General features: G+C 43.1%; 1 protein-coding gene and 3 non-coding genes across 4 annotated transcripts; 3 read left to right on the top strand and 1 right to left on the bottom strand.

Annotated features, from left to right (window-relative positions):
- Positions 1-468: 468 nt before the first annotated feature.
- On the top strand, positions 469-608 carry LOC123424063. Its single transcript, XR_006621553.1, has one exon. It is a non-coding gene; the product is annotated as a small nucleolar RNA snoR137 (small nucleolar RNA).
- Positions 609-790: 182 nt separating this feature from the next.
- Positions 791-889, top strand: LOC123423027. Its single transcript, XR_006620874.1, has one exon. It is a non-coding gene; the product is annotated as a small nucleolar RNA Z103 (small nucleolar RNA).
- A 135-nt stretch (positions 890-1,024) lies between these two features.
- LOC123423017 lies at positions 1,025-1,119 on the top strand. The gene has a single exon (XR_006620873.1). It is a non-coding gene; the product is annotated as a small nucleolar RNA Z103 (small nucleolar RNA).
- A 1,182-nt stretch (positions 1,120-2,301) lies between these two features.
- LOC123452037 (peroxisomal biogenesis factor 6-like) lies at positions 2,302-7,994 on the bottom strand. The gene is made up of 16 exons (XM_045128615.1): positions 7,655-7,994; positions 7,102-7,223; positions 6,916-7,004; positions 6,778-6,813; positions 6,252-6,345; positions 5,841-5,883; positions 5,648-5,745; positions 5,293-5,351; positions 4,718-5,214; positions 4,567-4,642; positions 4,409-4,495; positions 3,605-4,173; positions 3,365-3,503; positions 3,204-3,272; positions 2,837-3,085; positions 2,302-2,747 (listed from the first exon to the last, which is right to left on the bottom strand). The coding sequence occupies exons 1-16, from the start codon at positions 7,876-7,878 to the stop codon at positions 2,634-2,636; spliced, it is 2,565 nt and encodes an 854-aa protein (XP_044984550.1). The 5' UTR covers positions 7,879-7,994; the 3' UTR covers positions 2,302-2,633.
- Between the last annotated feature and the right edge of the window lie 9,399 nt (positions 7,995-17,393).

The raw sequence follows: 17,393 nt of genomic DNA, 5'->3' as shown, positions 1-17,393 counted from the left end.
TTTTCTTGAGATAAAAGCGTTTGCTGACATTCGATTAAGTTTGGTCAAACAAAATACCTAGTTTTGTAGTGTGTGTTTTCAGTCCTATAATCATGAAATTTATGGAACGAGCTACGATTCAGGTAGCCCCTTTGTCTGATTTCAGTGGCAATAGAGGTGTTGCGTTGCTCAGTGGCAATGGAACAAAAATACTATGAATCACAGGAGGCCTTATGAACAGGATATTTGACTGAACATGATCAGACGTTTGACTGAAAAAACAACCTCATGATCTTAAGCTGACTCGAAATGAACGTGATCTTTAACTGACTGAACAATTGAAAGCAAACACATAATAATGACACAGCTATTTATTTGGTTTCATATATTTACAATTGTTCCTTACAAACCATGAATAACTCCAATTCTTACCTATCTAACAACTGAATGAGTAAATCCTCTGCTCTTCAGATGAGCTGAGGGGGAGGATCTGCTTCACAAGTGGAACCTGTTGTTAACAGTTTGGTCATCCTGTAGAGGGAAGCATAGATGAATGGAAACACCGGCCAGCATTAAACAGCATGCCGCTTTATCAAACTGCGTCTTGTTACCTGTCTTTTGGCACATTTTGTAGCATTAGACAATGTGACTATTTCTTTTCTTGAGATTTTATTTTTGTTTGTGATTTTGTTGTTTCATTTGGTGGACGTGACATAATTTTGATTTCTTGATGTTTTGTTCTGTAAACAATCAATTCTGGCGGTGTTTCATTTCTTTTAGTTTCTGTTCTGAGATTGCGTTCTCGATTTAGATGGAAGTGAGTATCCATTCCCCAGCTTATCGACTATGCTTATACTGTGCGCAAATGTAATCATTTATCAGAGTATTCCAAGCCAGAAATCTGATCCATCTTGCCCAACAATCTCTGCCCCCCCTGTTCTCTGTTCGTATTTTACCTTTGTTTTCTCTGTTTATATTTTACCCTTTTTTTTCTTCTCTTTGTTGGTATTTTACCTTTATTTTTCTGTTTGTATTTGTAAATTGGATGGAAGTGAGGATCCTTTCCCCAAATGATCGACCATGATTATACTGTGCACAACTGTAATCCCACTGGGATTCCAAGCCAGAAATCTGATCCATCTTTGTTATCTTTGCCACCCTGTTTTTTTTTATTTTCGTTTTGTTTGTTAGTCCCTCTGGATGAGTATATATTAGTCGGCTTGTCACCAGATAATCCTCTTAGTCGGTCAGGCATGACGCGATGTTTGCCTCGATAGTTACCCATCTGACCATAATGTAAGACGTTTTTGCAAGGTAGTACTCCCTCCGTTCCTAAATATAAGTCTTTGTAGAGATTTCACTAGTGGACTATATACGGATGTATATAGACATACTTTAGAGTATAGATTTAATCATTTTGCTCCGTATGTAGACCCTTAGTGAAATTGCTTAAAAGACTTATATTTAGGAACGGAGGAAGTATTATTCTTATGCATTAAAAGGATCTGCATGCATAGTAGGTGTCATCTGTTTGTAAATTAATTTCAGTTTTTGGGTTTTGTTTTATGATGGGCTGAGGTGATGCTAAAACAAGATATTTCTGAGATTTTCTTTGAGGAATACAATATCTAATGTTTGTTTTCTTCTATACACTTGCACATGTTTTAGCCAGTACTCCGTACCATATGATTGTAGCTTCTGCTGTGAGTAGTTTTAGTAACTTGACATCTGATTTACTTAGTACCAAGAATGAAGTAGTTGCACTTGGTAGATGGGCTGAGCAAATGATTTACGGACTAACAAACCATGAATAGCTACAATATACAATGGGCATCTACAATACTTGTTCCCATAAAAGAATTGTACATGATCCAATACTCAATTATCCGTTTAGTCTAGTAGTCTTAAAAACATCATTTGTTTCACTCAATACTCAATTTTTTGTTGGCATTCTGACTTGCCAATGGAAAAACCATATGAATCTTTGACCTGTTCGGTTCAACAATTTAGTTCATGGTGCATTATGCGTATAGATCCAACGATGGACAACTGTTGCATCATTGGCATCGGAAGCTCAAGAACACTCATGATAAACAAGATCAGGCCTTTTATTTATTTATCAAATAAACATTTAACATGATCTCAACTTACTCACAGTGAACAGGCTCACAGTGAACACATGATCAGGCCTTTTGATCTAAGTAAACAATTAACATTGATCTTAACTGACTCATGGTCTTTTAGCTGACTCACCATGAACACAGCCCTTTAACTGACCTAACTGACCAAACAATTAAAGGCAAACAGTTCGACGCAGCTCGATTTCCTGTACAAAGATGCTTAAATAACGCTGACATTTGTTTTTGAAGAATAGCCGACATATATTTCTAGTTGTCCTTCACATTACAAACAGCCTAAATGACTCGTGCTAGAAATCAATTCAGATATACACACAGACTAACAAACCGACTACAATATATAGCGAATAACTACCATACTTGTTTGTATAAAAGAATTGTACACGATCCAATACCACCATCTCTAGGAATTCCAATCCAAGGTCCTAATCTCCTCCCCCACCAACAAGCTCATGCTCTGCTCCATAACTTCTATGCCAAGGTGTACTGACATGCGCAAAATGTTCACCAGCTCTTCTACAAGAAGTAGGTCAGCTGCTGCTTCTTCCTCGACCCTCCTTCGCCGTAGAGTTCGTTCCACTGCTTCAGCTCGTTCATGACGGCACCCTCTGCGGCAAAGCTCGCTGCAACCTGCAATCCACAGATGACGTTTTGAGATCTGCTTATGCAGTTCTACCAACACAAACATGCAGTGCAGGCCAGGGCAGCAAGCAACTCACCTGATTCTTGGCCTGCCTCAGGTCTTCCATCGTCAGTGGCCTAAGGTCGATGAACGCTTCCTTGTCACCTTCAGCCTTGGTTTCTGAACTATCCTCTTTGCTTTCTGAACTGCCCTCTTTTCTATCTGATGAATCCACCTTCTCTGGATTGTTTTCTTTGTTATCTGAACTCACCTTCTTGCTCTCTGGCTTGTCTGAATCCTCTGCTGCCGCAGCGGTTTTCTGTTCCGCCTCTGTTTTCCTTCTTTCCTGAGGCATCAAAATAGTATATAGGTGTTTGTTCATGGTTGGCTCAGCAGCAATTCAAAGACATCAAACAGTAAATGCAAAAAAGTTAAGAAGCAAAACATTTTCTGAGTAACCTTACCATCTCTTTCAACCTTTCTTTTTTCAGGAGCTCCCTAACCGGTCGGTAAGCAGCTGTAACACAAAGATTCTGGGTGCAAAAGGAAAATTAACAACTTTCAGTGATTCTGTCAGATTGACAATAACTACCTACTAACTCATGTTAAATAAAAATGCACAAACCTTAAGATCACTGCCGCTGTAACCTTCGGTCATGGTTGCAAGCTCCTTGTACTCGATGTCTTTATCGACCTTCTCCTTCGACAAAACTGTCCTTAAAATCAGCTCTCTGCTCTCTTGAGTGGGAAGGCCAACCATGATTCTGTTTATGGTGACAGATAGGAGCAAACAATTAGCATCTCATCGTCCAACAACCACCCTACTATCTATTCTCCATCAACATAATGCTGCATTTGAACAGACCTGCGCTCGAACCTCCTAATAATGGCTTCATCAAGGTCAAACGGTCTATTTGTCGCGGCAAGAACGAGGATTCTTTCACCAGACTTCGATAAGATACCATCCCAATGGCTCATGAACTCATTCTTGATCTTCCTCATCGCCTCATGCTCACCGCAGCGAGCGCGCTGCCCCAACATACTATCTACCTCGTCCACAAAAATGATAGTAGGAGCCACCTTTGCAGCCAAGCTGAACAATGCTCGGACATTTTTCTCGTCCTCCCCGAACCATTTCGATGTGATTGTCGACATTGACACATTGATGAAGCTGGCACCGGCATCATTTGCTATAGCCTTAGCAAGCATTGTCTTGCCAGTTCCAGGTGGCCCGAACAGCAGTATTCCCCTGCAAGGCTTTAGAAGTCCTCCTCCTTTGAAAAGGTCGGGGCGTCGAAGGGGAAGCATGACCAGCTCCTGAAGAGACTCTTTGATATCAGCCAGGGCTCCAATATCATCAAATGTCACTCCTAGCTCACTTGGTGGTATAACCTCTGGTCTGATACGCTTTTCAAACTCATTGTCAGGTATTTCCTGCTCAGACGGGAAAGCATAAATGATAAGAACTTCTGTCAATGTTCGCAAAGAAGAACTATGATGCTCTGCTTTGCATTCATCAAACAGGATACTTGAGTAGTACAATAAAATCAGGTGTATTTTCTCTAGTGTGTACCAAGTGACTTTTAAACAAATTCACCTGTGTTTCCCTGCCCTATCTTCTGTAAACATGTAGCAGAACTAAGGGCACAAGCAACAGAACAGAACTTACTGGTTTTGGTGGTGGAGCGTCGCCGTCTTTGACCGGCGATTTATCATTTTCAGGTTTCTTAGATCCAGGTGCACCTTTCAGACCATCCTTTGCAAACAGTACAAGTTAGGCTCAGGTAAGCAAGTACACTATTTTAAGCATATGTATGTTATAAATACCTCATTTGCTTCCAGTTTCAGAGTGTCTTTCCCACCAAGGCCAGTTTCTTGAAAAATGCTCAATCCATGGGACAAACTGTAGAGTAACACTTTGTTAAGAAAACCAGAAGAAAGCTACATGGTACTAACATTAAGATAAATATGATCAGACCTTTTGGAAGATAAAAGGAGCTTCCCATTTTTGTATTCAGGATCCTTGTTATGAACCAAATGGTAAGAGACTGCCGACACAATAATTTCCTCGATGTAATTGCTCAGAACCATAGTATCCGCTTGGCAGATTGAGCTCAAATCATCGCAGTCTAGATCGTTTGCCGAGAGTACCTCCACAATGTGGTTTCTGTTGTCCTGAATCTGAATTTTCTTTGCATCCTCTTCCATTTGAGTCTTCCAACCATTTAGATGGATTTCTTCGTGTGGGGGCTTAATGTCAACATGATAAGGGAACAGGCTACTAACTCTGTCGTCCGCGTCGCTGTGCTCAGCGTCAGAGTTGAGTAGCCGGGAACCTAGTATCAGCACTTGACCGGATAACTTGGCTAACATTTTCTGGAACATGGAGTAAGTTCTTTGTGATCTGTGAAGAAAGTGGTCAACATCCCTTATGTAAAGAATAATGGGATCACTTTCAGCCACAGAAATCATGACCTGTAGAAGTTGTTAGAGGATAAGAAAACCATGGAAAAACAGAGCCAGTCAAGTTCAGTCAAGAAGTAAAATTATTACCTTGTAAAGTGACTGTATCAGAACTTTCTCATCGAAACACCAGCTGCTGGCTCGCCTAGCTGAAATCGCATCAACAGAAAAGGTGAGAAGCCATTAGGGCAATGATTCTATTGTTTTACTTCACCAGTGTAAAAAATGAATAATACTCCGTATGTCTAAGGTAAAAGCACTAAAAATACATAAGTAATTGTAGTACAGATGCCATTTTGTATGCCAGCACTTCATTTGCAGGAACTAGTACAAACTCATGTGCATAATTAAACCTGAAGACATCTACACTCAATTATGCACATACTCGAATCAAAATGACTAAAATCTGACGGTAGAAAAAAAAAAACTGGACATAGATGTTTACCTGAATGTACAGAACACTGCGATCCAACGTCGCTCATGTCAGATGGCATGGAAGCATTTTTCCGGAGTGAAGGGTCATTGCTAGCAACATCAGAGCCTCTGAAGAAAAATGGACAATGGTACATAGATCAGATAACGGTAGGCACTTAAACTCTGCATTCAATAAATAAACTGGCAAGCATAGAATAGATTACCTAGCTCTCGAATCTGCACTGCTTGTCTGACGACGCAATGATTCTGCATAAGGGTTTCATCCACAACAGGACAGGAACAAATCAAAATCTCAATATTTGAGCAACAAAATTGAATTCTTATTTAGAACATGGTTCCATCTTTTTTTTTTTTGGAAACTTGGTGGTGGAAAAAGGGGCTACGGAAAAGAACACATAACAGCTAGTTTTGCGTACACTGTATCTCCTCTTGCAAAAAGATAATAAATAGGTTGAATTGTATGTACTCTGAAGTTACATACTTTTGAAGAGTAAACAAATGTCTAAAACCCCTTTTTGTTGATCATCAAAACGAGAAAGCATATCGAAGACAGTACACTGTATGCACTCTTGCAAAAATAAAATAAAATAGGTTGAGTTGTAATGCTCTGGTACCTCTAGGCTCATCCTTCTTTGGAAACATCGCGAAAGATCCGATGAAATCGGACACCCTCCCGAACGTCGTCTCGGACACGGACTGGTTCTGAACCTGCACACCACAACACAGCATGCTTTCAGGTAGTAAAAAAAAAAGCATGTAAATTCAGAGAAGAAAAAAAACAGAAGCAAGCAAGACAACAAATCCATGAAAATCAGTCTAAAATAAGTGACGCGACGGCTATGTGTATGCAGCCAAAATAAAATAAAATCCATGTGAATTCAGAGCACAAAAAAACAGAAGCAAGCAAGACAACAAATCCATGAATATCAGTATAGAAAAATAAGTGACGCGACGGCTATGTGTGTGCAGCCAAAATTGAATGATGGCAATATCTTTTTTCTTCTGTTATCAGTCACGCTGTGGGCCTGCTATTGCTGAATCCAATCAGGGACCCAGCTTGCCAAGTTGGCCAAATAAAAATCTCAAGATGCCCCAACCAACAACACTGGCACGCAAAGCAGGCTTGCTGTTTTTACTCACCAAGGCCCTGCTGGAGCCCCCATACTTGCTCTGGATCTGCAGCAAAACAACATTCAGCAACAACAACAACAACAAAAGTTCAGAATCACGGCATGAGAGATCGATGGCAGTGTCGGAGTTTGATCTCCGGCTACTGACCCGGAGCGAGAAGTCGGTGACGTCGAGGAGCAGCAGCCGGGCCTTGTAGTAGTGCGAGAGAGCCTTGGCAAGCGACTGCAGGTAAGCCTCTGCAAACATACATGAAGCAGCAGTTGGTCTTGATGAGCCATGGAGGGGTGGAAAGAAATGATGTTGATGATGGTGGTGGCCGGAGGGAGGGCTGACCGGTGGGGCCGGATAGGAGGATGGCGCGGCTGGCGGCGGAGAGGTTCCGGATGTGCTTGGACAGGCCGGCCTGCTTGAGGTGCACGAAGGCCGCGCTGATGAGCACCTCCTTGGTCTGCTCGCTGCAACACACGCATCAAAAATACATCACTCATCTCAACTCAACTCAACTTAACTGAATTTTACTCCAAAAAATTGAACTGAACTGAGTTTTTACTCCAAAAAGCTGAACTGAATTTGAACTGAAACTCTGCTTAAATTTCACAACCAACTCAACTGAACGTCTGCGGTACCATGCGTGCGAACCACCCAACGAACTGCCTTTTACTTTTGGTAGAAGAAGAAGAACATGGACGGTAACGATGGGGGCATTTTGGTGAAGAAGCTGGAAAGCAGAGCTCAGTTCAGACTAGCTACAGTGAGTCAGTGACAGAACGCCGCAGGCAGGCAGAGAGGAGCCGTCAGTCGAATCAGGAAGCACCGGGCCGACCAAACCAGAGCTCCGATCGGACCCAACGGCGAGCGAGCGACGGAGCGAGGCGGCGGGACTGACCTGAGGTAGCAGTGGAGGTGGTGGAACTCGTCGAAGGTGACGTCGCTGTCGCGGCCGTCCACCACCAGCCGCCGCAGCTCCGCCTCCACCTCCGCGGCGCCGGCGCCGGAGCCGGAGCTTCCCTCTGCCGCGTGCGCCGGCTTGGCCCAACGCGCCGACGCGAGCCCCAGCCCGACGCCCACGCCCATGCCCACCGCCGACGCCAGCAGGCTCCTCTGCTCCATCACCGCTGTCTCGGCGCGATCACCGCGTCTCGGCCGACGCAAGACTCACTGGACACCGCGCTTGCTGTGGAGCTCGAGGAAGGAGAAGAGGACGTTGTGAGGAGGAAAGCGGAGGGGAAATGAGCCATGGGGGAAGGGTTGGTGGGGGTATATATAGGGGCGCAATGGCGGCGAGCCCGCCGGCGAACATGGGGTTCTGCTTCCGGGGGAAAAGTGGCTTTTTTAGACCAATGGCTTTTTAGCATAGTGGATATGGTAATTTGGATTTATACATACTACCACAATACATCTATTTTTCAATTAAGATTCAGTAATCCCCGCAAAAATAATAGTTAAGATTCAGTAAATCTAAAAATCAGACGTTTAAATATCTGTAGCAGTTCTCCGAAAATTACAGCCATACCTCCCTTTTAAGTTGATGCCGGTACATAGTATGCCGCAACCACATTTGAAACTGCTTAATTTAGTCATACATTTTTACTACTATTACATTTCAGTTTTTTTAGGGTGGATCTATTTTGTACACATATATTAAAGCTATTTTTTTAAATACGTACAAGCGTGCGTATCATATACGGTTGGTTGTTTAGGTGGACTATATTGAAGATCCAAAAATGCCACTTTGAGTGTTGGTTAGGAAAGTCATGTACTTCGGACAGCAACCGTTGCTGGCTATGTACTCCCTCCGTTCCTAAATATAAGTCTTTTAAGCGATTTTACTAAGGGTCTACATACGGAGCAAAATGATTGAATCTATACTCTAAAATATGTCTATATACATCCGTATGTAATCCACTAATGAAATTTCTACAAAGACTTATATTTAGAAACGGAGGGAGTACATGCCATGCATGTGAACTGTTTTGTTTGCAGCATCTCCTGTCTACCCAAATGTGGCAACGACCTCGTAAAGAAATATAAAAATGTTTAGACCGGAGATAGTTTCATCATTGTTTTCTTTAGCCTCGCCACATGGATACAACTTGTATATGCTGAATAGACGCACAACACACACCAGGGCCGAGCCGGCAAAATCGAAGGCCTATGCAAAACTCTAAAATGGGCCTTATCTCACTAAAAAATAACAACATAAACATAACTGAAGTTCTTAATATCTTAGATACCAACTGGAAATATATAAATTATACCTATTCTTGGTTGTATGGTCTTCACTTAAACTACATCATTATTTTAATATTTTTTGTAATAAAATCTTCAATAATATTCTCATAATCAATACTCCCTCCGTCCCAAAATAACTGTCTCAAGCTTAATACAAATTTGTACTAGAGCTAGTACAAAGTTGAGACACTTATTTTGGGACGGAGGGAGTATTCTTCAATAGATCACTCTCGAGTACTATCGTGGCCAAATCAGTGAGTCAATATTACTAGCCCCAATGCCATCACAATTTTCTTCACCCTCAACATTATCTTCTATCTCTGTATTGACATCTCCAGGGCTAGCATCATTGTCAACATTATTATAAGGTGCATGCTCTTGACCAAGTGACTGATTATCTGAGGACACTCACGGTTTTTTATAACATACTTATCCATATATCCTTTGTGAGACCGAGTTAAATCCTCTATTTCTTGTTTCTTCAAACGCTTTTTGTAACTAGATTCGTGTTTTCTAAATGCAGACATCACTTGGATCTTGCAATACTAGAAACCTAATAAATGAAAAGAATATTAAAATTAACTATAAGATTTCAAATTTTAGAAGACCAAAATAGCTAGTGGAAATCCAAATACGAAGTAAAGGGGATCACAGGTTATTGACGCGGTGGCGCTTAAAAAAAATCAGAGATTGGAAGATTGCGTGAACTTTCCTTGCCTTTCACATGATTCAGGTCCTCCCTACCGGCTGCTGTCCGTAGGAACCTACATCATTGGAAGTTGGAAGAAGTGCTCGACAAAAGATTCTTGAGCAACGAAAGGAAGGACTGAAGGAGGATCATAGGAACCCTAACCTGCTACGTCGATGGCCGCCAGTGCCAGACGAATAGATGAACATACGCCCCGTCGCTTCGCTCGTCTCGATGACTCGATCGATCATTTTTGAGGGAACCTTGCATTGATCGCTCGATGGTGCGTAGTTCTCGATCAGGGGCTGCTCTAGGTTGTGGGGAGCCAGACCGAGCGTCTCACATGCCCAAAAGGTTAGATGGGTAGTAGTGATGGGTATAAATTTGGACGCCCCTGAAAGGGGGGGGGGGGAGGGGCGTGTGCAGGCGCACAAGTCACACCCCCTTGGGCTCGGGCCCGACACATACATTACATTTCTATCAGAAAACACACATATTAAATTTCTATCAACACACACACACATTACATTCGCGCGCACACACACACACTGCTACATACACCTACGATGCACCTATCGAGATCTATAACTTATACATGTGTGAATGTCTTGAGAAAATTTTGAAACCATCTGATTTATCGCAAAAGACTACTCCGTTCTTGAGTACCAGTTTTGCGCTATTTTATTGCAAATTACTACCACTTTCAGTTAATGATTGGTTTAACCATAAGGCCCCTCCCATTGTTCCACGGTGGCCAGTTGCTAAGCATGCCACATAAGCGAAAAAATAATATGACACATCAATTAAGGAGGGGAGAGAGGACTTTAATGACCCGGGGAAGAACCAATGCTAAACACATGAACCTAGATGAACCACTCAAATGAAAGAAGCTGAACAATGCATGGAAGAGTTTAGGTGCTAAATCATTAAATAAAGTGAGCTCATCAACAATAAGTTAAGCACCTATGCATTTAGGAGTTGAGTTTTGAAAGTGCTAGTTATCGATATTTATGAAAAGCTTCGAAACTGTAAATGTATTCAAAGTTGACGGAAGCGATACATGATCAGGTAGGGGTAAGTATCAAGGATCTATGCAAATCATGCAATACTATGAAAACATCCAATCATAAGAAGCATAGTCATCATGCACACTAAGATATATCAACGACAAACTTAGGTAGTGTGAAAATAAACAACAATTGGGAATGTCTTCGCAGAATGTCTTCGGGATGAGATGATCAAGCAATGGCTTCACAGTACAATAAGTAAAGAGAGTGAAAGATAGAACCGGTAGCTTGACGAAGACACAAGATTTGTTGGACCAGTTCCAGTTGCTGTGACAACTATATGTTTGGTTGAGGAGGCTTAGACCTCGTCTTCACCTTGATCCCCTTGAGCCAAAGTCTCTCGGACAACGCCCAATTATTCCGGTAAGTCGTCAAGGGAGACTTACGAAACCCATACAAACTTGGTCACCCGACAATCCACAATGACTCTTGGATCGATCTAGACCATGGTCACCCAGCAATCCACAATGACTCTTGGATGCACTATACCACGACGCCTAAACGTCTGGAAGACCAAAGTCTCAAGTGTAACAAGTCTTTAGTTCTATCAGAACAGAATGACTTTAGTAATGCTCAAACACTCTGGCTCTAGGTGTTTGGGTTTATTCTTGCAGGAGAGTTCTCTCTCTCTCTCTCATTGTCTTTGAGGTGGGTTGCTACAAAACGACAAGAACTGTATGTAACTCTGAGCAGCTACCAACTTATGGTGGAGGGGGTTGGCTATTTATAGCCGACAAGTAATCCTACTTGATATGACCGAAATGACCCTGGGTCAATGGCCAACCGACATGTGTTCCAACGATCAGATTTCAAAGACACACGACAACATTACTTGTGTTGCAAGTAATGCTGACTCAACCAACTCTGGAAGAGATTTCCTCTCATTGTCTTCACTCGAAGACATGGGTGAATGTGGGTTGAGCATTACATCAGCATCTGACTTCGATCACATCGACCCCACTTAACAGTACGATGGATCCTATGACTCGGGAAAGAATAAACAAAACAACAAAGAATCCGTCTTCACGTTTCATTATCTTCAAGTGATTATCTTCTCACACCACCAATGGCTTCGGGCATCATCACTGTCTTCGGACATTTTTTGGGGTCGTCTTCGACGGTTAAACCGAATCTCCAGGGACTTCTATCTGTGTTATCATGTGAACTCTCACAAACACATTAGTCCCTCAACCACGTTTGTCTTCGGTACTCCAAAACAATCAAGGGGATGCCCTAGATGTTGGAATTATGCCCTAGAGGCAATAATAAATATAGTTATTATTATAATTCCTGTATCAAGATAATCGTTTATTATCCATGCTATAATTGTATTGAATGAAGACTTATATACATGTGTGGATACATAGACAAAACACTGTCCCTAGCAAGCCTCTAGTTGGCTAGCCAGTTGATCAAAGATAGTCAGTGTCTTCTGATTATGAACAAGGTGTTGTTGCTTGATAACTGGATCACGTCATTAGGAGAATCACGTGATGGACTAGACCCAAACTAATAGACATAGCATGTTGATCGTGTCATTTTGTTGCTACTGTTTTCTGCGTGTCAAGTATTTGTTCCTATGACCATGAGATCATATAACTCATTGACACCGGAGGAATACTTTGTGTGTATCAAACGTCGCAACGTAACTGGGTGACTATAAAGATGCTCTACAGGTATCTCCGAAGGTGTTCGTTGAGTTAGTATGGATCGAGACTGGGATTTGTCACTCCGTGTGACGGAGAGGTATCTCGGGGCCCACTCGGTAATACAACATCACACACAAGCCTTGCAAGCAATGTAACTTAGTGTAAGTTGCGGGATCTTGTATTACGGAACGAGTAAAGAGACTTGCCGGTAAACGAGATTGAAACAGGTATGCGGATACTGACGACCGAATCTCGGGCAAGTAACATACCGAAGGACGAAGGGAATGACATACGGGATTATATGAATCCTTGGCATTGAGGTTCAAACGATAAGATCTTCGTAGAATATGTAGGATCCAATATGGGCATCCAGGTCCCGCTATTGGATATTGATCGGGGATTCTCTCGGGTCATGTCTACATAGTTCTCGAACTCGCAGGGTCTGCACACTTAAGGTTTGACGTTGTTTTATGCGTATTTGAGTTATATGGTTGGTTACCGAATGTTGTTCCGAGTCCCGGATGAGATCACGGACGTCACGAGGGTTTCCGAAATGGTCCGGAAACGAAGATTGATATATAGGATGACCTCATTTGATTACCGGAAGGTTTTCGGAATGTACCGGGAATGACGAATGGGTTCCGGGAGTTCACCGGGGGGGGGGGGGGGCAACCCACCCCGGGGAAGCCCATAGGCCTTGGGGGTGGTGCACCAGCCCTTAGTGGGCTGGTGGGACAGCCCAAGGAGGCCCTATGCGCCATAGGAAGAAAATCAAAGAGAAAAAAAAGAGGAGGTGGGAAAAGGGGGAAGGACTCCTCCTTCCAAACCTAGTTGGACTCGGTTTGGAAGGGGAGGGCTGCGCCCCTTGGCTCGGCTGAAGCCCTTAGGGGTCCTTGGACCCCAAGGAAAGGCTCCCCCTCTTCCCCCTATATATACGGAGGTTTTAGGGCTGATTTGAGACGAGTTTTCCACGGCAGCCCGACCACATACCTCCACGGTTTTTCCTCTAGATCGCGTTTCTGCGGAGCTCGGGCGGAGCCCTGCTGAGATAAGATCACCACCAACCTCCGGAGCGCCGTCACGCTGCCGGAGAACTCTTCTACCTCTCCGTCTCTCTTGCTGGATCAAGAAGGCCGAGATCATCGTCGAGCTGTACGTGTGCTGAACGCGGAGGTGCCGTCCGTTCGGCACTAGATCGTGGGACTGATCGCGGGACGGTTCGCGGGGCGGATCGAGGGACGTGAGGACGTTCCACTACATCAACCGCCTTCACTAACGCTTCTGTTGTACGGTCTACAAGGGTACGTAGATCACACATCCCCTCTCGTAGATGGACATCACCATGATAGGTCTTCGTGCGCGTAGGAAATTTTTTGTTTCCCATGCGACGTTCCCCAACACTAGATGCACTTACAATCTCCCCCTTTTTGGTGATTGATGACAAACTGGTTGAAGTTTTCAACGGGGATAAATATATTTGAAGATAAATACTTGATAATTATGATTGCAATATATAGAGAGCTCCCCTGAAGATGTGCTTATGAAGATTTTGCTTTGAATGCAAAAGCACATGGCAGGTTGTAGTTAGTGAAGATCTTCCCCTATATCTTGGAATCCAGTCACTATGCATTTAAAAGTTTTTGTGGGCGGTGATGTGCGTTTTGCTGCCCTCCTTAGTCTTTTCTTGATTCCGCGGTATTGTTGGATTGAAGTGGCTTGGACCGGCATTACTCGTACGCTTACGAGAGACTGGTTTCATCGCTACGAGTAACCCCGTTGCTCAAAGATGACTGGCAAGTGTCAGTTTCTCCAACTTTAGTTGAATCGGATTTGACCGAGGAGGTCCTTGGATGAGGTTAAATAGCAACTCATATATCTCCGTTGTGGTGTTTGCGTAAGTAAGATGCGATCCTACTAGATACCCATGGTCACCACGTAAAACATGCAACAACAAAATTAGAGGACGTCTAACTTGTTTTTGCAGGGTATGCTTGTGATGTGATATGGACAACGATGTGATGTGATATATTGGATGTATGAGATGATCATGTTGTAATCGATAATATCGACTTGCACGTCGATGGTACGGCAACCGGCAGGAGCCATAGGGTTGTCTTTATACTAATGTTTGTGCTTGCAGATGCGTTTACTATTTTGCTAGGATGTAGCTTTAGTAGTAATAGCATGAGTAGCACGACAACCCCGATGGCGACACGTTGATGGAGATCATGGTGTGGCGCCGGTGACAAGAAGATCGTGCCGGTGCTTTGGTGGTGGAGATCAAGGAGCACGTGATGATGGCCATATCATGTCACTTATGAATTGCATGTGATGTTAATCCTTTTATGCACCTTATTTTGCTTAGAATGACGGTAGCATTATGAGGTGATCTCTCACTAAAATTTCAAGACGAAATTGTGTTCTCCCCGACTATGCACCGTTGCTATAGTTCGTCGTTTCGAGACACCACGTGATGATCGGGTGTGATAGACTCACCGTTCACATACAACGGGTGCAAAACAGTTGCGCACGCGGAACACTCGGGTTAAGCTTGACGAGCCTAGCATGTGCAGACATGGCCTCGGAACACATGAGACCAAAAGGTCGATCATGAATCATATAGATGATATGATTAGCATAGGTATGCTTACCACTGAAACTATACTCAACTCACGTGATGGTCGGACTTGAGCTAGTGTAAGTGGATCATGAACCACTCAAATGACTAGAGAGATGTACTTTTTGAGTGGGAGTTTAGCGAGTAATTTGATTAAGTTAAACTCTAATTATCTTGAACATTGTCTAAGTCCACTTTGAATATGTTTGTGTTGTAGATCATGGCTCACGCGTCAGTCACCCTGAATTTTAATACGTTCCTAGAGAAAGCTGAGTTGAAAGATGATGGAAGCAACTTTGTAGACTGGGCTCGTAATCTTAAGCTAATCTTACAAGCTAGGAAGAAGGATTATGTCCTTAATGCTGCGCTAGGAGATGAACCACCCGTTACGGCTGATCAGGATGTTAGGAACGCTTGGTTAGCACGTAAGGATGACCACTCAGTAGTTTAATGTGCAGTCTTGTATGGCTTAGAGCCGGGACTTCAACGTCGCTTTGAGCGTCATGGAGCATTTGAGATGTTCCAGGAGTTGAAGTTTATCTTTCAGAAGAACGCCCGGATCGAGAGGTATGAGACCTCCGATAAATTCTATGCTTGCAAGATGGAGGAGAACTCGTCTGTCAGTGAACATGTGCTCAAAATGTCTGGGTACTCAAACCGTCTAGCTGAGCTGGGGATTGAACTCCCGCAAGAAGCTATCACTGACAGAATCCTTCAATCACTGCCGCCAAGCTATAAAGGCTTTGTGTTGAACTACAACATGCAAGGGATGAACAAGTCTCCCGGTGAGTTGTTTGCGATGCTGAAAGTCGCAGAGTCTGAACTCCGTAAAGAGCATCAAGTGTTGATGGTGAATAAGACCACTAGTTTCAAGAGAAACGGCAAAGGCAAGAAGGGTAATTCTAAGAAGAGCGGCAAGCCTGTTGCCAATCCGACGAAGAAACCCAAAGCTGGACCTAAGCCTGAAACAGAGTGTTACTATTGCAAGGGTATGGGTCACTGGAAGCGCAATTGCCCCAAGTATCTGGCTGATAAGAAGGCGGCCAAAGAAAAATAAGGTATATTTGATATACATATTATTGATGTGTACTTAACCGGCTCTCGTAGTAGTGCCCGGGTATTCGATACCGGTTCTGTTGCTCATATTTGCAACTCGAAACAGGAACTGCGGAATAGACGAAGGCTGGCGAAAGATGAAGTGACGATGCGCGTAGGAAATGGTTCCAAGGTTGATGCAATCGCCGTCGGCACAGTTTCACTTCAGTTACCATCAGGATTAGTTATGAACTTGAATCATTGTTATTTAGTGCCTGCGTTGAGCATGAACATTATATCTGGATCTTGTTTATTGCGAGACGGTTACTCTTTTAAGTCAGAGAATAATGGTTGTTCTATTTCTATGAGTAACATCTTTTATGGTCATGCACCCAATGTGAGAGGATTGTTCATATTGAATCTTGATAGTGATACACACATACATAACATTGAGACCAAAAGAGTTAGAGTTAACAATGATAGCGCCATATTTTTGTGGCACTGCCGCTTAGGTCATATTGGTGTAAAGCGCATGAAGAAACTCCATGCCGATGGACTTTTGGAGTCACTTGACTTTGATTCACTTGACACGTGCGAACCATGCCTCATGGGCAAGATGAGTAAAACTCCGTTTTCCGGAACAATGGAGCGTGCAAGTGACTTGTTGGAAATCATACATACCGATGTGTGTGGTCCGATGAGCGTAGAGGCACGCGGCGGATATCGTTATTTTCTCACCTTCACTGACGATTTGAGTAGATATGGTTATGTCTACTTAATGAAGCACAAGTCTGAAACATTTGAAAAGTTCAAGCAATTTCAGAGTGAAGTTGAAAATCATCGTAACAAGAAGATCAAGTTCCTACGGTCTGATCGTGGGGGTGAATATCTGAGTTTCGAGTTTGGTGCTCACTTAAGACAATGTGGAATTGTTTCACAGTTGACACCGCCTGGAACACCACAGCGTAATGGTGTGTCCGAACGTCGTAATCGTACTTTATTAGAGATGGTGCGATCTATGATGTCTCTTACCGATTTGCCGTTATCGTTTTGGGGTTATGCATTAGAAACAACTGCAGTCACTTTAAATAGGGCACCATCAAAATCCGTTGAGACGACACCATACGAACTGTGGTATGGCAAAAGGCAAAAGTTGTCGTTTCTTAAAGTTTGGGGATGTGATGCTTATTTCAAAAAGCTTCAGCCTGAAAAGATGGAACCCAAAGCGGAAAAGTGCATCTTCATAGGTTACCCAAAAGAGACAGTTGGGTACACCTTCTATCTCAAATCCGAGGGCAAAGTGTTTGTTGCTAAAAACAGAGCTTTTCTCGAGAAAG

Source organism: Hordeum vulgare, chromosome 1H, assembly GCF_904849725.1.
Source record: "Hordeum vulgare subsp. vulgare chromosome 1H, MorexV3_pseudomolecules_assembly, whole genome shotgun sequence".
Taxonomy (NCBI): domain Eukaryota; kingdom Viridiplantae; phylum Streptophyta; class Magnoliopsida; order Poales; family Poaceae; genus Hordeum; species Hordeum vulgare.
Note: the sequence above shows the minus strand (reverse complement) of the source record. Positions and strands in the feature narration are given on the sequence as shown.